The sequence below is a fragment of the Carcharhinus amblyrhynchos genome, chromosome 33 (assembly GCF_965287045.1).
Source record: "Carcharhinus amblyrhynchos chromosome 33, sCarAmb.v2.hapA, whole genome shotgun sequence".
Taxonomy (NCBI): Eukaryota; Metazoa; Chordata; class Chondrichthyes; order Carcharhiniformes; family Carcharhinidae; genus Carcharhinus; species Carcharhinus amblyrhynchos.
Window position 1 is genome coordinate 8,182,606 of NC_137356.1, and position 23,069 is coordinate 8,205,674.

The 23,069-nt window shown below is 44.4% G+C and overlaps 2 protein-coding genes across 3 annotated transcripts in view; both read right to left on the reverse strand.

Annotated features, from left to right (window-relative positions):
• kri1 (KRI1 homolog) overlaps window positions 1–6,521 on the reverse strand; it is a 48,564-nt gene extending 42,043 nt beyond the window's left edge. Inside the window, exons 1-5 of one of the 2 annotated variants that reach the window (XM_080216565.1) lie at window positions 6,412–6,521; window positions 4,298–4,362; window positions 3,362–3,467; window positions 1,475–1,580; window positions 105–156 (exon numbers count right to left, since the gene is read on the reverse strand). In XM_080216565.1, the coding sequence (XP_080072691.1) occupies window positions 105–156; window positions 1,475–1,580; window positions 3,362–3,467; window positions 4,298–4,362; window positions 6,412–6,508 (426 nt within the window). In that variant the 5' untranslated portion in view covers window positions 6,509–6,521. Of the gene's footprint in view, window positions 1–104; window positions 157–1,474; window positions 1,584–3,361; window positions 3,468–4,297; window positions 4,363–6,411 lie in introns of both variants that reach the window. The other variant, XM_080216564.1, reaches the window with a different exon arrangement.
• Window positions 6,522–11,061: 4,540 nt separating this feature from the next.
• LOC145361014 (cyclin-dependent kinase 4 inhibitor D-like) lies at window positions 11,062–22,568 on the reverse strand. The gene is made up of 2 exons (XM_080216540.1): window positions 22,330–22,568; window positions 11,062–15,075 (listed from the first exon to the last, which is right to left on the reverse strand). The coding sequence occupies exons 1-2, from the start codon at window positions 22,465–22,467 to the stop codon at window positions 14,704–14,706; spliced, it is 510 nt and encodes a 169-aa protein (XP_080072666.1). The 5' UTR covers window positions 22,468–22,568; the 3' UTR covers window positions 11,062–14,703.
• Between the last annotated feature and the right edge of the window lie 501 nt (window positions 22,569–23,069).

The following is a 23,069-nucleotide window of genomic DNA, read 5'->3' on the forward strand; positions in this document are numbered from 1 at the left end:
AAAAATGCATAAAACACATAAAAAGCACGTACATAATCCCACCTCCCGTAATACAGGCCATATTTATAGGCCCAGGTAAATACACAAAGAAAATAACTTCCTACCTCAATTTTAACTCTTGAATCCTCTTCGTCACTTTCTTCATCTTCATATTTCCTTCGTAATAAAGTTTAAATACATTAGAGAAAGAAACAAAAAAAAATGCTCTAGTTATACACCTCCTACACAAAGATAATGGCGAAAATTGCCTGTAGGAGACACTTGGCTTCCTGAGGTAGTTTGCCCTACTTGGGTTATTTGAACTTTTGATTCCTCCTCCAAGCCTTCCTCGGCTAGAGGCCCTTAGCATGCTGGCAAAAGATGGATGGAATTCTTCTCCTAACATGAAAATGGGAAAAACATCCCTATAAAGGATAGCCATCTAACAAAATATTGGTAAGTGAGTACAATGTTGGTAATCTATTTTGGGAGGAATAACGGCAAAATGGACTATTACTTAAATGGCAAAAAATTGCAGCATGCTGCTGTGCAGAGGGACCTGGGTGTCCTTGTGCAAGATTCACAAGAAGCTGGTTTGTAGGTGCAGCAGGTAATTAAGAAGGCAAATGGAATTTTGTCATTCATTGCTGAAGGGATGGAGTTTAAAAACAGCCAGGTTATGCTGCAGCTGTGAGGCCACACCTGGAGTACTGTGTACAGTTTTTAGTCTCCTTACTTGAGAAAGGATATACTGGCACTGGAGGGGATGCTGAGGAGATTCACTAGGTTGATTCTGGAGTTGAGGGTGTTGGCTTATGAGGAGAGACTGAATAGACTGGGGCTATACTCATTGGAATTCAGAAGAATGAGGGAAGATCTTATAGAAACATATAAGATTATGAAGGGAATAGATAAGATAGAAGCAGGGAGGTGTTTCCACTGGCAGGTGAAACTAGAACTAGAGGGCACGGCCTCAAAATAAGAGGAAGCAGATTTAGGACTGAGTTGAGGAGGAACTTCTTCACACAAAGGGTTGTGAATTTGTGGAATTCCCTGCCCATTGAAGCCGTGGAGGCTCCCTCACTGAATGTTTTTAAGGCAAGGATAGATAAATTTTTGAACAGTAATGGAATTAAGGGCTATGGTGAGCAGGCGGGTAAGTGGAGCTGAGACCAGGCGAAGATCAGCCATGATCTTACTGAATGGCAGAGCAGGCTCGAGGGGCCAGATGGTCCTAGTTCTTATGTTCTTAAAATGATGGGAAAGCATGTCTTTCAAGTGCATTTTTACTTCTTTTCAAAGATTATTACAGAGACAAGTAATTGCCAGCTTCTCACAAAGGAAGCTCTCTCCCGACTAGAAGCGGCTTCAAACATCAGCCACAAATGGGAATAAAATGGAGACAAGATGGTAGCTAGAGCAAAACAGATTTTAGATGCAGAAAATACACTACGAGTTCCTACATTCCTTGACATGTTCACCATATATGACTTACCCTCCCTTCTCAAGTATAACCTTCCTTTCATAGTCTTTCAGGTACATTGGTTTCTCTTTTTTCCTTTTACTTGCAGTCGTCCCCTCATTTCCTTCTTGGTTAGATTCTGCTGACAGAAGGGTTGGGAGGTTACCGTCAGATTCCCTTTAGTAACTGCATCAATCTCCCACCTGTCTCGCCTCCTCACACATGCACCACCATCCCCCAGGGTCAATTGGTGCCAAATATTCATAAAATGAAACCATACTGGAAATCTGAAGCGGAAAGAAAACACTTGAAAGGCACAACCGGTCTGTCTGCGGTTAAAAAGAGAAAGACAGGTTAATATTTGGGTGGAGACTTTATCAGAACAAAGCATCTCACGTCGCTCGAGGCATTTGCATGCCACTCTCCATTAGATGCAGATGAACCTGTTGGACGCCTCTGGCATTTTCATTGTTGGGTAAATGTAACCAGGTACATAGCACAACCAACTATTTCTGGCACTTGTTTACCAGTGATACTCAAATTTGATAACCACATGCAGGTGTGGGGAAAACATTATACTGATTCTTACTTTGATTCTTAAACGGCTAGATAATCATCACTCCTACAGACTTCACAAAGGCTTTACTCAGTGCTGGCACTCCCTCAGCACGAGTCATTGGCCAATTCAGGAGCACATAATCTGAGTTGACACTTGCGCGTAAGTACTGAGGGAGTGCTTAACATCATGTTCCAGATGCAATATTAAAAGAAGCTCCCATCTATACTTCCTGCTGCCTCGAAAAAGCAGCCAGCACAATCAAAGACGCCACACACCACAGACACACCCTTTTCCACCTCCGTCCATCAGGAAAAAGATATAAAAGTTTGAAAGCATATCAAATGACTCAAGGACAGCTTCTTCCCTGCTGCCATCAGTCAATTTTAATTCAGGTTTTAATGCAAATAAGAACCACAGCAAATGCTGATTCCAGTAGCCACAGGAAAGCCTGCGGCACAATGGTTAACACTGTTGCCTCAGAGCCCCAGGGGACCCAGGTTTGATTCCCAACTTGGGGCACTGTCTGTGCAGAGTCTGTACGTTCTCCTGTGTCTGTGTGGATTTCCTCCAGATGCTCCAGTTTTCTCCATAATCCAAAAGACATGCTGATTGGGTGCACTGGCCATGCTTAAATTCTCCCTCAGTGTACCTGAACAGGTGCTGGAGCATGGCGACTAGAGGATTTTCAAGTAACTTCATCACAGTATAATGTAAACTTACTTGTGATGCTAACAAATAAATAAACTTAAACTTAAAGACTTTTAAATGGTCCTACAATATATTAAGCTGATCTTTCTTTTCACCCTATCTGCAACACTGTATTCTGCACCCTATCCTCTTCCTTCTCTCCTACATACTCTATGAATGGTATGATTTGTCTATACACCACGCAAAAAACATCTTTCACTGTATCTCGATACACGTGACAATAAAACAAAATCAAAATCAAGTCAAATCAAGACAGGTGGCATGGAGTCATTTGACAACTAACAGAGGAATTCTCCCAGTGTCCAAGCAGATATTTACTCCTCAGCCAACACACTGGTCATCAACCTTATTACTGATTGTAGGATCTTGTTCTGCACTAATTGGTCATTCTGTTTGCATACATTAGAACAATGCCTGCACTTCTAAAGCAACTGAAGTAATACATTCTGAAATAGTCTAAATAAATGACAAGTGGGCAAGAGAGCAGGATTTTCAAGTGGGCATTCAAATATTAAAGCTGATGCATTGGTTATCCAGAAGCCAATGTGGGACATCAACCATAGTGGGGGAAAACAACACTTAGACATTCAAAGTTGCTCAGCTCAATTAACCACTTAGGTACAATCTGGTAGTCAAACTACAACAATGCCTACCTTTCACTGCGTAAAACTGTGCATCTTTTTGGTATATTTTGGGATCCTTTTTCTTTAACAGAGATAAGGTCCTGTAGAAATCTGCGTCCAGTTGGGGGTCAGTTTCCTTTTAAAGAAGTGCAGTAGAATCTCATTAGTGGTCAGGCATATTCAGTTTGACCTGCATTCCGCATTCCACCCTCCCCCACCCGTTCCCTTCCCCTCTCCCCCCACCCCTTCCTCACCCCCAACCCCTCTCTTCCTCCTCTCTCCTCCCCCCAGCCCCCTTCCCCTTCCCACCCTCTTCCTCCCTTCCCCCCTCCCCCCTCACAGACGAACAACTCTCTGAGAGAAAAACAAATTCTCCTCATTGTGTTCCCTTGTTCTAGATCCATACAGATATTTGAGGGATTGGGCAATTCATTCTTGGAAAAGAGGCCAGAAAGCCTCTTTTCTCATTCTGCACTTTCATGTTTCTTGATCTTCTTCCCTCAGCAACTTAAATTGATCTACTGATCAATCAGTTGCTGCTGAATGCAACATCTCAGGATCTGCAAAATGTGCGCCCTATTAATCTTGACCCTTTAAGCAATTTACTGTACGTCATGCACTCTAGGAACTGTAACTTGATTTCTTTAAGACCTGCTAAGTCTTCAGCATCTCACTTTAAATAAAAATAGAATGGTGTGCAATCTTCCCCATGGGATCAAAGGAAAAAGGTTGCACTGTTACCCCCAACCTGTCCCCTTACGACTACTCAAGACTGCAACTAATCTAGGCATTTCAGTCAAGAAATCAAGAATGGCACAGTAAAAGCTGGAAAAGGAACCATGAGGTCTGACTAAGATTCCCCTTTGACCCACTAACATCCTCAGTCCCACCGCTGCTGAAATTTTCACTTTTCAATCTCTTGCATATTTATATTTTTTTGGCAAAAACTAAATTTAGCATACTTACCAGTTCACTTTCATCATCAGATTCAGAGCTGGAAGTCTCTTCTTCATCCCCATAACGATCTTTGACTGACAATCAAAGAGAAAAGGAGGTTTTCTTGTAATCTCTACAACTAAAATTCTGAAAGCATATTTATTCCTCCTTCATTCTGAACATTACAAATCCAAATTCTACACAAGAGAAAAACATATACAAAATTTGTAAGAATCTTTTTCTGCCATATTTTGTGCGTGCGCACTTTAGATCTGAACACGTGTTTTGCACCTATATCGGTGACACATAAATGGTGGTGCAGTGGTAATGTCACTGGACTAGCAATCCAGAGGACCAGAAAAATGCTGAGGACATGGCAGCACAGCAGTTGGCAGAATTTGAATTTAATTGATGAAATCTGGACTTAAAAGCGAATGACAACGACCATGAAACCATTGTCACAAAAACCGATCAGGCTAATGCCTTTTCAGGAAGCAAATCTGCAGTCCTTAACTGGTGATGACCTACACATGTCGCCAGACCCACAAGGTGGTTGATTCTTAAATTCCCTCTGAAATGGCCAAGCAGATCTTTCAGTTCAAGGGCAATTAAGGATGGACAACAAATACAGGCCTTGCCATCAATGTCCACATCCCATGAAAGACTAAATTTGAAAAAATATGAGTAACATATATATATTTTACCAAGTACGTTTTGCTGCCACTGTCTGGGTGACACAGTAATTAGCACTGCTGCCTCACAGCTCCAGGGACCTGGGTTCGATTCTTGGCTTGAGTCACTGTCAGTGCAGAATCTGCAGCAGCAGAAGCATAGAATCCCTACAGTATAGAAGGAGACCATTTGGCCTGTTGATTCTGTACTGACCATAACTGAATTGAACCAGGGTCCCTGGCGCTGTGAGGTAGCAGTGCTAACCAATGAGCCACCATGCTGCCCACAAATCACCAACAAGTCCCCATATCTGCATGGGTTCCCTCCAGGTGCTCCGGTTTCCTCTCACAGTCTGAAAGACATGCTGGTTGGGTGAACTGGAGATGATAAATTCTCCCTTAGTATACCCCAACAGCCACTGGACTGTCTCAACTAGGGGGTTTTCAGACTGTGGGAGGAAACCGGAGCATGCAGTGGAAACCCTCGCAAACACAGGGAGAATGTGCAGATACCACACAGACAAATCACCCAAGCTGGGTCTGCCATCAATGTGCACATCCCATGAAAGACTTAATTTTTAAAACTATATCAGTAACACATATATTTTACTAATGTATGACTTACTGACATATTAGTATGTTAATCAAACATGCAAATAGGCTGTGTATATATACAGCTTATTTGCATGTTTGATTAATATGCAAACATTAGTCAAACAAATATTAACTTTTATATATAGTATACACAATCTGGAATTGCCAACGTTGGACTGGGGCAGGCACACTATGTAGTCTCACAACACCAGGTTAAAGTCCAACAGGTTTATTCGTAGCACGAGCTTTCAGAGCGTTGTCCCTTCATCAGATGATCACTCACCTGATGAAGGAGCAACCTCCAAAAGCTCGTTCTATAGAATAGAATAGAATATCGAGAGTGCGAAAGGAGGACATTCAGCCCATCGAGTCTGCACCAACAATAATCGCACTCAGGCCCTATCCCCATAACCCCACTTGTTTATTCTGCTAATCCTCCTGACACGAATGGGCAATTTAGCACAGCCAATCCCCCTAACCTGCACATTTTTGGACTGTGGGAGGAAACCCACGCAGACACAGGGAGAACATGCAAACTCTATTCAGACACTGATCCAAGCCAGGAATCAAACCCAGGTTCCTGGCCCTGTGAGGCAGCGGTGCCATCATACGATGCCCTAATCGTATGCCCTAATACTTTGGTTATTTAGTACGAACAGATTAATTTTTTGTGATTACGACATTTTTTTGAAAGGGCAATATTTGATATTCGCAATGCTTTTCAGGGGATATTTTCAGTGGTTTAACCGAATTATGGAATGCAGAGCTGCAATCTGAGGCCTATTCCAACAGGCTTCGCGCTACCACGAAGCTTTTATTTATTAAAAATAACAAAACACGCGACTCCCTTCGAAAGGCGCCTAAATAGGATCTACTCACGCCGCTGCAGCTCCTCCTTCTGCCGGTATTTTTGGTAGCTGCGGGCGAAGCGCTGGTTGATGGTGAGCTCCGAACCCTCCTCCATCATCGTTGCCATGCACACTGCCTGACCCCAGCGCTGGCGGTCAAAGGTCATGGGTTACCACCCGTCACCAATCACAGGCCGCAAAGAGGGACTCACGTGATCAGCAAGCCCTTCCCCCCCCCCTTGAGAACAAGCAGCTGGGCTTGCACAAACTGGGCTCAATTGTCCACTGCCAATATTCTCAAAGGTAAATTACATATGAAATAGGAATTTTAGCAAAAGTTCATTTAAAATATATATTCATTTAATAAAAATATATATGTTTTTCATCAAATATATGATTTTCATAAAAGAATATGTTTTTCATTAAAATATATGTTTTTCATAAAATAACGTTTTTCATAAAAATATATTCGTTTATCGTTAGAATGATTTTCATAATTTTATGTTTTTCATAAAAATATGTTTTTCACAAAACAATATGTTTTTCATAAAAATGTTTTTCATAAAAGAATGTTTTTCTTAAAATATATACTTTTTCATAATGATTTTCATAATTTTATGTTTTTCAGAATATGATTTTCATAAAAATATGTTTTTAAGATGTGTTTTTTATAAAAAATGTTTTTAAATAAAAGTATATGTTTTTCATAATATATTTTTCATATATTTTGCATAAATATATACATGTTTTTCATAAAAGTATATATATGTTTTTCATCAAAGGGTATGTTTTTCATAAAAATATATATATATTTAAAACTCGCTGTTTTTAAATATAACTAATCATTTTATTCTGGGGTTGATGGGTTCTTGATAAGAGAGGGGATTAAGGGTTATGGGGAGAGGGCGGGAAAGTGGAACTGAGCCACGACAGATCAGCCATGATCTTATTGAATGGCGGGGCAGGCTCGAAGGGCTAGATGGCCTACTCCTGCTCCTATTTCTTATGTTCTTATGTTCTTAAGATGTTCATTCTGACTGGCACAGCTAATCTCACCCACATGGCAATTATCTTCCTTTTAGTCATTCCTGGGATTTGAATGTTGCTGGCAAAAGCAACGCTTATTTATGGAATGATGTGGCGATGCCGGCATTGGACTGGGGTGGGCACAAGTAAGAAGTCTCACAACACCAGGTTAAGGTCCAACAGGCTTGTTTGGTAGCACAAGCTTTCGGAGCGCCTGATGAAGGGGTAGCATTTCAAAACCTCGAACTACCAAATAAACCTGTTGGACTTTAACCTGGTGTTGTGAGACTTCTTACTGTTTATGGAATAACTCCTCAGACGCCGGTGTCCCTTCACCAAATTCCCCTTATTTACAAATTCTCTTCTACAGCTAACACGCCTCAGGTATACGGTCAGAATCCAGAGTACCAGAAGGCTTGACAAAGGTCGAACCGTTGGCTGCAATTTTACCGGCCTGCCCATTTCGGAATCAGAGTGGGCGAGGAGCAGACCATGGAACGGTCTGTTGACTTTGGGCAGGATTTTATGGATCCGGGATGAGCGAGGGTGTAAAATCCGGCTCCATTCTCTCTCCTCAGATGCTGCTGCACAGCGGTCAGCACTGCTTCCTCACAGCGCCAGGGACCCAGGTTCCATTCCCAGCCTCGGGTCGCTATCTGTGCAGAGTCTGTACATTCTCCCCATCTCTGCGTGCGTTTTTTTTTCCGGGTGCTCCAGTTTCCTCCTACAGTTCGAAAGATGTTCTGGTTAGGTGCGTTGCTGTGCTAAATTCTCCCTCAGAGCACCCGAACAGGTGCCAGAATGTGGCAGCTAGGGGATTTTTACAGTTACTTTATTGCAATGTTAATGTAAGCCTACTTGTGGTAACCACTGTGCCACCGTGCTGCTCCCACAAGGAAAGTTCCTTTTGAAATATGAATTCTAGGTTAAGTTCATTCAAAATTTTAAAAAATGTATAGTTTTTAAAAATCTCATTGTTACTAAATATGATCCCTTTTTTGTCCTGCCCTTAAGATGGGCATTCTTATTAATTTGATTTATTGTTGTCACATGTAGTGGGATACAGTGAAAAGTATTGTTTCTTGTATGCTATACTGATAAAGTATATCGTTCATAGAGTACAAAGGAAAGGATGGGGTGCAGAATGTAGTGTTACAGTCACACCAGGGTGTTTTTTTATTCATTGTGTCAGTGCGGACTTGATGGACCTCTTCTGCGCTCTATGATTTACTCATGGGACGTGGGTGTCGCTGGCCGGCCTGCATTTATTGCCTGTTTCTAGTTGCCCTTGCACTGAGTGGCTTGCCAGGCCATTCCTGAGTGTAGTTGAGAGTCAACCATGTTGCTATGTTCATAACCCTTTGTACTTTCTTATGGTGTTGGTCAGAGCAGGAGCCATACCAAGCTGAGAAACGATGTTTTCTATGGTGCATCTGTAAAAATTGGTGAGAGTCGTTGTGGACTTGTCAAATTTCCTTAGCCTCCTGAGAAAGTTGACATGAGCTTTCTTAACTATAGCATCAGTGTGGAGGGACCAGGACAGGTTGTTGGTGATATGAGTTCATACAAATATATAAAGTTAATAAAAATTTAGAAGTATAACTCCTCAGAGGCTGGTGTCCCTTCACCAAATTCCCTCTAGTTACAAATCCTGTTGTCCTCCTAGCATGCTTCAGGTATCAGTCAGAATCCAGAGGACCTGACCAAGGTTATCCTGACTCGAAACATTGGCTCTTTTCTCTCTCCACAGATGCTACCGCAAGGTGGAACGGTGGTTAGCACTGCTGCCTCACAGTGCCAGGGACCCAGGTTAAATTCCCAGCTTGGGTCACTGTCTGTGTGGAGCCTGCACGTTCTCCCCATTCCTGCATGGGTTTCCTCCACGTGCTGCGATTTCCTTTCTGTCCAAAGATGTGTGGGTTAGGTTGATTAGCTATGCTAAATTGCACCTTAGTGCCACAGGGCTAGCAAGGGTAAATACATGGGGTTATGGGAAAAGGGTCTTATGTGGGATTGTGGTCGGTGCTGATGTGATGGGCTGAATGGCCTCCTGCTGTACTGTAGAGATTCTGTGAAAAGGGATTCAGTGAAATCTCTTTACTCAGCATGGTGAGAATGTGAAAATCACAACCATAAAGAGCACTTGAGGCAAGCAGCATCGATACATTTGAGCAGAAGCTAGATACAGGCATGAGAAATAGGAACAGGAGGTTATACTAATTTTATTTGGTAAAGGGGTGTGCGAGGCTCGTGTGAACCATAAACTATGAGCTCAAACATCATGTTTGTCCTCCATGTTCTACGTAATTTAGTACAAATCCATTGATTCCACATTGTCTGTGTGGGGAGCTGTGCTGGAAGGGATCTGAGGTCAGAGACAGACAGGACACTGAAGTTCTGTCAGCTGCTTCCGAGTGTGGCTCGCCACAGAGATTGGTAAATTTAACCACGTGATTCAGACTATTAATCTCACCGCTAACCTTTGACCATTATTGACAGTTTTCTTCTCCAAAGAAAAACAAGCACCAATAAAATTTGTGCTGCGTTGAACTATTTTAAACATGAATCAGCCAGTGAATTGCTTTGCTGTGCACTGCAGTAACTGGTGCAAGGTAATTAAGTAGTGCAGTGCTTAACACTGTCGATAAATGGTACAATGACTGTTGCTCTGTAATAAACATAAGGGAAATGATTTTTGAGTAGGCAATTTTAGAAGCATAGAACCCCTACAGTGCAGAAGGAGGCCATTCAAGCCATCAAGTACACATCAACTTCTGAAACAGCATCTTACTCAAGTGTGACACCCCCCCCCATCCTCTTAACCCCACATATTTACCCTCCCTAATCCCCCTAATCTGCACATCTTCGAACTAAGGGGCAATTTAACATGGCCAATCCATTTAACCTGCACTTCTTTGGACAGTAAGGGGCAATTTAGCATGGCCAATCCACCTAACCAGCACATTGGAGTGTGGGAGGAAACTGAATCACCCAGAGGAAAAGTTTAAAGTTTGTTTATAAGTATCACAAGCAGGCTTACATTAACACTGCAATGAATTTACTGTGAAATCCCCTAGTCACCACGCTCCGGTGCCTGTTTGGATACACTGAAGGAGAATTTAGCACGGCCAATCCACCTAACCAGCACATCTTTCAGACTGTGGGAGGAAACCAATCCAAGCATTTCATCCCAAATCCAAGCAATCAGGGATCATAGAATCCGTACATTGCAGAAGGAGGCCATTTGGCCCATCAAGTCTGCACTGATTCTAACAGAATGTCTTACCCACGATCTCTCCTCATAACCCCACATATTTGCCACGGCTAATCCACTTAACCTACACATCTCGGCACACAGTGGCAATTTAGCATGACCAATCCACCTAACCTGCACGTCTTTCAAATTGTGGGAGGAAACCGGAGCACCTGGAGGAAACCCGTGCAATCACAGGGAGTACATGCAGACTCCACACAGATGGTGGCCCAAGCCGGTCCCTGGCACTGTGACGCAGCAGTGCTAACCACAGTGCCACTGTGCGCATCTGAATTGTCACATTCGTACCCCCAATATGCCATTCCGACAGAAACCAAGTGGTAAACGTAGGAATCCATAAGGCCCACATATAATGAAAAAAACTCACCATCTGTTTTAAAATTTTCCAAAAAAGTTTTATAATTTATTTGCAGACGTTTAAAATGTACAATATCCACCAGACAAATTCAAATCATAAATATAATAATTATGTGCAACATTAACCAAATTTAAAATCCAGCAACCTATAAAGTCTTCAAACATTCCCCCCAACCCCTATGCCAAACTGAGTTTAATCCCTAATTCTGTCCTGAAGCTCAGAGTCCCAACCAAAATGGGATTCCACAATTGCTGGTCTGTGCCATGCCCCTGAGTGACCATTCTCAACATAATGGACTTTTGTTTTAATATGGAAAACGCCAAACAGTTTAAAACAGCAAACTCTTTCTCAAACAACAACATTGCATCTACACAGCACTATTTAATGCAAAAGAAAAAAATCTCCATGCGCTTCACCCAGAAGAATGTAAAATCACCAGTGAGGTGGAAGGGGTGGTGGGGAAGAGATTAGGGCGGGGTAAAGAAAGCCTCACTCAAAGACTCGAGGGCTTTGAGGAACAACGACTGTAAAGAGGGTTGGAGAAGTGTGGAGGCTGAGTGGGAGCTCAAAGATGGGATTGGAGCGACTGAAGGTCCGAAAGGAGGAGGCGCAACCATAGGGAAGTTTGGAACAGGAGCTCAGTAGATGGGAAGGAAACTGAGGGTGAGGGATCATAGAAATCAGAATCCCTGCAGTGCAGCGGGCCATTTAGCCCATCAAGTCTGCACCAACCACAATCCCACCCAGGCCCTATCCCCATAACCCCATGCATTTACCCTAGCTAGTCCCCCCTGACACTAAGGGGCAATTTAGCATGGCCAATCGATGTAACCCACACATCTTTGGATGTAATCATAGAATCCCTACAGTGTAGAAGGAGGCCATTCAGCCCATTGAGCCTGCACCAACAATAATCCCACCCAGCCCCTATTCCCATAATCACCCTACTAACCCCCTTGATGCTAAGGGGCAATTTAGCATAGCCAATCAACCTAACCCGCACGTCTCTGATTGTTGGAGGAAACCAGAGCACCCAGAGGAAATCCATGTAGACAGGGGGAGAACGTGCAGATGCCACACACAGTTTCGCGGTTGGAATTGAACCCAGACCCCTGGAGCTGCGAGGCAGCAGATATAACCACTGTGCTATCGGGCACAATGTGTAACCTGATGGGATCTGGTGTTGAAATGAGGAAGCAGGGTTTCTTTCTGGTCTGTACACCTCTGGATGCCCTCAGAACCAAAACCCAGTGAAAGACAACACACACATGCTCTGCAAGAAGGAGCTATTACAAAGTCCCCTTGAGTATAGGAGCTGAATGGATAAATATAATAATTTTAAAAACTTAAACCTTTGATTCTCCTATGCATCTCATTGGAGAACCAGTGTGAGAGAGAGAGACACACACACACACACTTCTACCAGTTAGACAAAGCTAGAACACCACACAACAAAAAAAATCACCAATCCAAAACATTAACTCTGTTTCTCTATCCAACTAAAAGAGAAAATGCTGGAAAATCTCAGCAGATCTGGCAGCATCTGTAAGGAGAGAAAAGAGCCAACATTTCAGGTCTAGATGACCCTTTGTCAAAACAGGCCTTTCTCAACCTTGCCCCTCATCTGAGGTGTGGTGACCCTTCAGTTAAGCTCTTCCCCCCTCAAAGGGGAGAGCAGCTTATGGTCATCTGGGACTGTGGCGACTTTACCTTAGAATCCTACAGTGGAGAAGAGGCCCTTCGAGTCTGCACCAACACATGAAAGATCCTGACCTGCCCACCTAATCCCACTTGCCAGCACTTGGCCCACAGCCTTGAATGTTATGGCGTGCTAAGTACTTAGCTTTAACCAAAATCAAGATCCTCAGAAGACCACAAATAGAGCAGTGCAAATACTACAGAGGATATTTTAGGTCAGAGGAGATTTGTGGTAACGGAGGAACAAATTCATGAAGGGATTGAAAAATTAAGATAGGAATTTTAAAATCAAGCCATTGCTTGACCTGGATCAGGTATAGGTCAACAAACACAGTGGACGATAGGGGAACGGGATTTGGGGTGAGTAAGATAGAATGTAGGAGACCAGCCAGGAGTGCATTAGGTATAGGGCAGAAAGGTATATGAGGGATTTCTGTAGCTGAGTGGGCAGGGACAACATGGGGCAAAGCTACCCGAGGTAGAAATTGGCAGTGTTGGATATACCTGTGCTGTTGGTTCAGTGTTGTTTACCGAGGACAAGGAAGTTGAAATGCCAAAAATTTCACACAAGCATTCATTGGCTGAGCTACCTCCCTCCATTTATTTGCATTCGGCTACCACACCCAGGTGATGCTGACACTGTACTAACCCAGTGCTGAAGAAAATCTCGTTCAATACCCCAACGCAAAAGGATAAATCTGCGACCAACTCGCAGCTGCCTGGGAACAAAAGGCCCCTCGCATTCACAGGAACTCTGTTCATTCAATAGAACATTTACTATGACAATATCATTGTGGCAGCCGGGTAGGGCATTACAATCAGTACCTGTATAGTTCATACCGGCAGAATTTGTATCCTATTTGTTAAAAATATTACCAGGCATTCTGGAATCTTTAGCTCTGCTCTGTGGATGATATTCCACAGTTTTATCTACTTAACCCACAAAAGCCAGTGCTCTTATATTCAAAGAATGTTCAAATTGACAACTTAAGTCTTTCACATTTTTTTAAAAAATTAATTGTGTTCCCATTTTGGAAAAGAAAGACATTTAAAGCCATGCCTTCAGCACGAAAGATAATTAATTTCTAGGTATAAATAAGCTTGATAATATACTCCCTTTAAATATATACAAAATTGATAAGCACCAATGACTCCAATTCACTGCTACATTAACTGCTATCTATTTCCTTTTACGAGTAAAGGGAGAAAATAACACAAAGCCACTTAAATGTGTACAGTACAACTCATTTCATATTTTTTTTTACAGTACTTTAAATCATTGTAAACACACAACAGGGCCCAAGTCTTCGACCCCCTAATTCAGGAGGTTTCTCTCTTTGAGAGATGTTGTCTTCCTTGAGGTTCTCCCGAGCTGAACAGGAGCCTGCATTCCATCTCGGAGACCACCCCCCCTCAATCAGTGCAGATCTCCACATCCAACTGATGGCTCCCAGGTGTTCCGTAGACCACACTTCTCCTCCGTCAAAAGAGCAGTCCCTTGGACTTCCTCATATTGCACCCAAGTGAGGTCGTGGAACTGCACTGGTGTAATGTGCATTGAAACTTTCCTGCAAAGGCTCGGGGCTCGTAAAGCGATTATATGCAAAACACCCTCAACCCAAATGAGACTGGTAAGTTCTAGAGTGCCTCTTTATACCATTCCTTTTTCAGAAAGGCTGAACAATCAGGTGACGTAAAAAGTCAAAAAGTGGCTTGTTTTGGCTAACCTTTGGGTGAGATGGCCAGCAAATGTTTTTTGGAGGAGTTGCCACAATGGGTCAAGACCAAAGGGGGTGATTTAGAGTTGGGGGGGAAAAGAAAGGGAACATTATACAATGGGTCCACAATTAGCAGTGCAAAGTCGGAGTCCAAAATGGTGGAAAGGAAGGATTCACATCATGGCAAAGACCATGGGTTTGAGAGAGGTAAAGTACAAGCAATGTCAGCATCTTCTAACAGGGCCCGAATCAGTGCGGGGTTTGGACCTCCGTAGCATGCGACTGCTCTAACCAAGCCACGACTTCAGTTCTGTCAGCGGCCCTCGCCATGTCCAGTGGGGTTTGCCCACTGGAATTCTTGACCAGGATGTTTGACCTTGGAGTCAGGAACTGGACAAGATCCAGGTAGCCTTCTTGGGCTGCCAGGTGTATGGGAATGCAGCCCATGTCATCCTTGATGTTCACATCCGCGTTGTATTTCGTCAGGACCTTCATGGTATCCAAGAAACCACTGCGGGCCACATCATGTGCCGGAGTGAAGCCCCAACGATCCTGGATATTGGGGTTTGCCCCGTTCTTCAGCAGTTCCTCCGCCACCATCGTGCTGCCCATCATCATCACCTGGATAGAGGAGTGCAAAAAGCAAGTTCAGTTTAGGACATGAAAGTTTAATCAAGGATCTAGCCTTATGAGATCAACCTAACCATCGACAGTGTGCTCCGTGTGTAGGCGACACTGTAACATCTCAGTCTCCCGTCCATTGATTCTGTCTACACTTCTCGCTGCCTCAGGAAAGCAGCCAGCGTGTTCAAGGACCCCATGCACCCCAGACATATTTTCTTCTGTTGGGAAAAAGATACAAAAGTCTGAGATCACGTACCAACCGACTCAAGAACAGCTTCTTTCCTGCCCCTGCCAGACTTTTGAATGGACCTACCTTGCATTAAGTTGGTCTTTCTCTGTACCCTAGTTATGACTGTACCACTACATTCTTTAGCCCCTCCTTTCCTTCTCCCTTGATCTTTCTCTACACCCTAGCTATGGCTAACAGTATATTCTGTACCCTCTCCTTTCCTTCCCTCTTGATGTTTCTTTACACCCTAACTATGACTGCAACACCATATTCTGCACCCTCTCCTTTCCTTCTCCCTTAGGTTAAAGCTAATTTATTAGTCACAATTAAGGCCACTGCAATGAAGCTACAGTGAAATTCCCCTAGTTGCCACTGTCCGGTGCCTGTTCGGGTCAATGCACCTAACCAGCACATCTTTCAGCATGTGGGAGGAAACTGGACCACCCGGAGGAAACCCATACAGACATGGGGAGAATCTGCAAATTCCACACAGACAGTGACCCAATTCATACCGGATCCCTGGCGCTGTGAAACAGCAGTGCTACGCACTGTGCTACTGTACCGCTACATACTCTGAACAGTATGCTTTGTCTGTACAGCGTGCAGGAAACAATACTTTTCACTGTATACCAATACATGTGACAATAATAAATTAAATCAAGGCTTCTTTAATTGTGTCTCCCAAAGCTTATGACCTCCACCACCCAGAAGGTCAAGGGGCAGCAGCTGCATATCATTCCAATTTAAAGTTTAATTATTAGTGTAACCAGTAAGCTTAGATTAACACTGCAATGAAGTTACTGTGAAAATCCACTAGTCACCACACTCTGGTGCATGTTCGGGTAAACTGAGGTAGAATTTAGCACGGCCAATCCACCTAACCAGCACATCTTTCAGACTGGGAGGAAAGCAGAGCACCTGGAGAAAACCCACTCAGACACGGGGAGTACGTGCAGACAGTGACCCAAGCCAGGAATCGAACCCGGGTCCCTGGTGCTGTGAGACAGCTGTGCTAACCACTGTGCCACGAATTTGGACATGTAGTGCCATTGTCTCATCGTCACTGGGTCAAAATCCTAACACTACACACCACAGTGGTTCAGAAAAGCAGACTCAGCACCATAATCGAGGGCAATTAGGGGTGGGTAACAAACGCTGCACACACATTGCCAAAGGAAAAAAGTGAAGAAATAGACATAGCAGGTGGGAACAACATTGCAAAACAAGACGGAATTAATTTATTTTCATTTAAAAACAAATAGATCTTGTGTCACGATGCTCCCAGTGAGTCACAGGATGTGTTGATTTATCATGGAATTGTTTTTCTAGAATGTGTTTAACTTTGGATCCATAATGTAATAAATAAATCAATTTTTACTTTTATTAAAATGGTAATTTTGAATTGGGGGTTGAATTCCACAACTTTCTCCATTTTTCTGAGAAACTATAGATGAGTGACTTTATTAATAATATATTCCTTGGTCTATGTACAATTATTGTTATCCCTGACCATTGGAGTAAGTGCAAACGATCTGAAGTAGGCCATTCTGCTCCTCCCCTCGAGCATATTCTGCCATTCAGTTGACCGTGGCTAATCTATATCACAGTAAGATGTTTAAACCGTAAGATTCAAAGGTAGCTGATTGGAACCATAAGAGAAAATGCTGGAAAATCTCAGCAGGTCTGGCAGCATCTGTAAGGAGAGAAAAGAGCTGACATTTCAAGTCCAGATCTCCCTTAGTCAAAGCTGATTGGAGAACTGGGGAGGGGCAGTGAGACTTAACTGCAGTTGTGCAAGGGTTGGGGGTGAAGCAGGTGGGTAGTTGTGATCTTTGGGTGTGCTGCTTTGGGGTGGTCCTCGGGGATGAGGCTACAGAGACTTCACAGCATAGGATTTTGTTCTGATAAGGTTTTGTGTCACAAGTCGGCTTAGATTAACACTGCAACGAAGTTACTGAGAAAATCCCCTAGTCGGCACATTCTGGCGCCTGTTCGGGTACACCCGAGGGAGAATTTAGCATGGCCAATGCACGTCTTTGAGACTGTGGGAGGAAGTTGGAGAACAGAATACCACAGTGCAGAAGAAGCCCTTCAGCCCAGAGCACCCAAGGCAACCTACACAGACGTGGGGAGAATGTACAGACTCTGCACAGACAGTGACCCAAGCCGGGAATTGAACCTGGGTCTCTGGTGCTGTGAGGCAGCAGCGCTAACCACTGTGCCACCCTTGCAACACAGTGGAGAAGACAGCTAGGACTAGCTCAGTGGTGGACACAACATAACACAATGAGCAGCATGGTGGTAGAGTGGTTAGCACTGCTGCCTCACAGCACCAGGGACCCAGGTTCAATTCCTGTCTGTGTGGAGTTTGGATGTTCTCCCCATGTCTGCGTGGGTTTCCTTCGGGTGCTCCAGTTTCCTCCCACACTCCAAAGATGTGCGGGTTAGGTGGATTGGCTATGTTAAATTGCCCCTTAATGTCGGGGGACTAGCTAGGTAAATGCATAGGGTAGGGCCTGGGTGGGATTGTGGTCAGTGTAGACTCGATGGGTCAAATGGCCTCCTTCTGCACTATAGGATTCTATGATGGATTCATAAAGGAGAAAGTAACACTTTAGACAGGGAAAATGGCCTTTAATTGACAGATTGTGCATGCTTCCCATTTAAATTAGCAGACAGAAGGGAAAACAAAGTGTGGGGAGGGAGGTGTCAGTGGAAAGGTGTCACAGTAGCAACCACGGTTTGTTACTTTCCAAGGATCTTTGTATACATTGAATTTGATTTTTTTTGTGTGATCAGATTCTGGACATGTTTCAGTGTGCCCGCCGATCTGTCTGTCTCACAGCTGTAGAATAATGTAAACATTCTAATCATGTATCTCTCTGTCTCTCCCACAGCTGCCAGAAGATGTAGACATCGCAATTACTACCTTCCCCTGTGATTGTTATGCGTTTGGCTCCATAACAGGCCCCAGGGCGCTGAGCCAGAATGAAGTCTAGCTAGGGAACTCAGACACTTGGGGAGTGAGAGAGAAAAAAATTCTTCTGCAGAAGTTAAAAGCAGCTCCCCGCCCTGCTACCTCCCCCCCCCCTCAAAAAAGTTGTTTGGCTTTCAGAATCAGGTAGAATTGCCTTGTAACTGTCAATGGTACAGCATCCCCCATGACAGTGTACTAAGAATCCCAATCAGAGGGAGGCAAGGTACGAGGTCAAATATATGGAAACATACAAAATAGAAGCAGGAGTAGGCCATTCGGCCCTCCGAGCCTGTTCCAACATTCATTTTGATTATGGCTGATCATCCAATTCGTTATCCTGATTGCGCCAATGCCCCATACCCCTTTAGCCCCTGCAGCCCCAGTCTAGCAGCTGTGCCTTTTAGCACCCAGCCAGCTCAGTCTGTGGTGGCACCTGGAATAGCATGGGCGGTTTTAATGTCCTTAGCTGTGGAGGATGTCCTTGCTTATAGAGAGACTACAATAAAGCTTTACCAGGCTGCTTCCTGGGATGGCAGGTCTGTCATATGAGGAGAGATTAAGTCAGTTAGGATTATGTTCACTGGGGTTTAAAAGAGCGAGAGGGGAATCTCAGAAACTTATAAAATTTTAACTTGGTTGGACAGAGTAGATTTAGAAAGAATGTTCCCAATGGTGGGGGAGTCCAGAACTAGGGGGTCATGAGGATAAGGGGTAACCTTTTAGGACTGAAGTGAGGAGAAATTTCTTCACCCAGAGAGTGGCAAATGCGTGGAATTCACTACCACAAAAAATAGTTCATAGAATCCCTACAGTGATTTAGTGCCATTCTGCCCATCGAGCCTGCACCAACAACAATCCCACCCAGACCCCAACCCCAGGTATTTACCCCACTAATCCCCCTAACCTACTCATCTTGGGACATGTGGGTCAATTTAGCATGGCCAATCGACCTAACCCCCACATCTTTTGGGCTGTGGGAGGAAATCCATGTAGACACGGGGGGGATGTACAAACAGTGACCTGAGGCCGGAATTGAACCTGGTTCTCTGGCACTGTGATGCAGCGGTGCTAACCACTGTGCCACTGCAGTTGAGGCCAAAACATTGTGTGATTCCACAAAGATATCAGATACAACTCTTGGGGCTCGAGGGATAGGCGGGGAAGGCAGGATCAGGACATTAAATCTGATGATAAATATGGTGAAAGGAAGAATGGACGAGGCTTGGGCACAGAACATAGGAGCATGTGTAGGCCATCCATTTCTATCACCCTGCTCTACCATTCAGTAAGATCATGGCTGATGGGATTGTGGTCTGGATTCCATTCCCTGTAATCCTCAAACCTCCCCCCTTGTCAATTAAAAATCTGCCTAAATCTGCTTTGATTAAATGGAATGACCCAGTCTTCACTGCTTTTCCACAGGCTAATGACCCTCCAAGGAGGAAGAAATTCTCTTCATCTCCATCTTAAATGGTCAACCTCTTACTCTTAACCCGTGTCTCCCCTGATTCTAGTCTCTCCCACAAATGGAAACATCAGCCTGGTACCTATCTTGTCAAATCCCTCAGCATCTTACATGTTTCAATAAGATCCCCTCAATATTAAGACTGTTCTGGAGTAAAGTTAGGAACATGCAACTTAGGAGCAGGAGTAGGCCATTCGGCCCTTAATAACATTATTGATAACTTTACAGCCAGATTGTGGTCTCAACTCCACTTTTCCTGCCTGCCTCTACTTGGAAAATATTAGGAAATTATCTGTTTGGGAACAACTCCACCAGTCAAGTCTGATAGGAGTTCATGTCTGCAAATGGCAATTGCTCATTTTAAAACCACAATGTTAAATGCTGACAAAGGAGCAGCGCTCCAAAAGCTGTTGGCTTTTGCTACCAAATAAACCTGTTGGACTTTAACCTGGTGTTGTGAGACTTCTTACCATGTTCCTCCCACAGTCCAAAGATGTGTGGGTTAGGTTGATTGACCATGCTAAATTGCCCCTTAGTGTTAGGGGGATTAGCAGGGTAAATAGTGGGGTTAAGGAGATAGGGCCTGGGTGGGATTGTCATTGGTGCATGCTCGATGGGTCAAATGCACTGTAGGATTCCATTAATGGCAGGAGGGGACTACTGGTATCATTTCTCTAATACTATGACACCATAAAAGTAAAGTTTATTTATTAGTCACAAGTAAGGCTTACATTAACACTGCAATGACGTTACTGTGAAATTCCTCTAGTTGCCACAGTCCTGCCCTGTTTGGGTCAATGCAGCTAACCCACACATCTTTCAGAATGTGGGAGGAAACTGGAGCACCTTGGGGGAAATCCATGCAGACACAGGAAGAACGTGCAAGCTCCACACAGACAGTGACCCAAGCCAGGAATCAAACTGGGTCCCTGGTGCTGTGAAGTAGCAGTGCTAACCACTGTGCCACCATGCCACCCCCCACTGGGGGCATCAGAGCCCTGGGTTCGACACAGGAAAGGAGATCCAATGCACTTAATAAAACGGTAGCCATCCAAAATACGGTAACATATCGGTAAACTCATGAGGTGATCTCTGACATGTAGTAGCGGAGATACAAGTGATTAGCACTGCTGCCTCACAGCACCGCTGGGGGGGACCCGGGTTTGATTCCAGCCTTGGGTAACTGTGTTTGGAGTCTACACGTCCTCCCCATGTCTGCGTGGGTGTTCTCCGGGTGCTGCCATGCAGGCTCGATGGGCCAAATAGCTTCCTTCTGCACTGTTGGGACCCTACAAACACCCACAGGTGCTGAAATAGCTCATCCCACTGACATCAGGGAAAATTGGCTGAGGAGTTACAGATTGCCCCTGCTTCCCATCTCTTCAGCCAATATCACTGAGTGAGGAGGATGGGTCAGAGTGGGATATGATGGAATTCGGCCTGACATTTGCCCTGGATGCGGGCAGAGAAATAAGAACCTACTGTTCAATGCCCTTTAGTACGGAGGCGCGGGGGGGGGGGGGGGGGAGCCGGGCGAATAGATGATCTCTAGTAATTCTTCCAAGCCCGTCCATCTTTAAATGTTTCATTCCGCGCCCCCGTCCCCCGTCCCCGTTCTTAGTTTAAAACCAATCGTTACTGGTTTCGATTTTAATTAGCAGTATAAACCACAGGGACAGTGTTAAAAGTAGCTGATTAGCTACGGGCACTTGCTATACGCCCTAGACATTCCCAACATCAGACTCCGCCCTCAAATAAACATAATTACTGTAGTATTTCTCAATGGTTGTCCTTTTTTTTTAAAGGAAAGGAAACGTAGAGTCGGGAGATCTTTTAGTTCTGCTGGCTACCTCCTCTCGCCAGCCTTGCCACTTCAGGCAAACACACACACAAAATAAATTTGTTGGGCGAACTTTGGGAGGGAGGTAGGTGTTCCAGCGAGATTTCAAAAGCGGATCTTCCAAAAGCATCAGCTTCATTCACAAACCGTGAGTGCGTTACGAACCAGAAAATTGCGCCTAAAGAAAAACAAGTCCACACCTTTCGGTGTCTTGTACCCCAAGAACGGGTTAAATCTTCCGCGGCAGGTTTAACAGGCTAACATCTTCTTTCTCCCCCACCCCACCCTTCTTCTTTTCTGTGCTGACTCTACAACAGGAAATATTATAACATTGCTATAAGACTAAAAATTAATAATAAATGTCCTTTATTACAGAACAATAAATGTACCATACATTAGCAACACTAGACACATCTGTCCTATATTAATTGACAGTCCCTTTAAATGTCAACCACCTCCTGGGAAAACCAGCTCCTTTAATCGTGAGCATTAGGAAGGAGAAAAAGAGGCATCGCAGTCCAGCGAGAGATAAATTTAACCCAAATGTCAGGCACTGTCAAATCTCTGGGCAATAATGAATTCCGGGACAGCAATTTCCAAAATTTGGCCACAGACAAGAGATGTGGATTTAAAAAGGGGATTTTGTTTGTGTGTGGTGGGGGGGGGGGGTGCTGCGACAATAAACTCAGGTACAGATACAGTAAAGGTACGAGACAAGCTTTCCAACAGACAGCACCAACCTGCAGTGCGGTCCGTTGGTATTGGTTGACCGCGTTGGGGTTCACCTTCTCCTCCACCAGCAGCCGCTTCACTTCTTGCCAGTCCCCCTTCACGGCAGCCTTGGTCAGCCTGTTCCCGTCCAGTCCGTTTTTGCCCATGCTCGCTCCTCCTTATTGCTTTAAACACACACAGTATCCCCTTCCTCTCCCTTTTCTCAGGAGCTGCTATCGGGATGTTGCTGCAGTCGCTACTGTTGCTGCAGTCGCTATTCTGCCCTGGGCAGTGTCCCGCCGCTGATTGACAGCCGCGGCAACCAATAGGCGGCGCGTACTGTTGCAAATTGAATCCCAACATTCGGAGGCCGGGCGTGCCGGCCAATCAGAGGGGCAGGACGGCGAAAAGTAGCAATAACAGCCTGACGTCAGTCCTTTGTGACGCCGTCTGTTTTTATTACTTGCGCGGCTGTCCTCTCCGCAAGGAGAAGTGACAGCTCCGCATAGGCAGCGCGCAGCAAGCAGCCCAATGGCATGTATGTTAAATACAGTAAGAAGTCTCACAACAAACTACTTCTTACTGTGTTTACCCCAGTCCAACGCCGGCATCTCCGCATCATGTATGTTAATGACATGAGTCTTCAACATGCCATCCATGAAGATGAACATCTCGCCAAGGCCATCTCCCACACCCCCAACTTCTTGCCTTCAAACAACTGCACAACCTCAAGCAGACCATTGTCGGCAGCAAACTACCCAGCCGTCAG

Excerpts from the sequence above, each read along its gene's own strand:
- LOC145361014 (XM_080216540.1), bottom strand. The coding sequence starts at position 22,467 with ATGGGCAAAAACGGACTGGACGGGAACAGGCTGACCAAGGCTGCCGTG. Across the intron at positions 15,076-22,329 it reads ACCAACGGACCGCACTGCAG|GTGATGATGATGGGCAGCAC; the intron begins GTTGGTGCTGTC and ends TCCTCTATCCAG.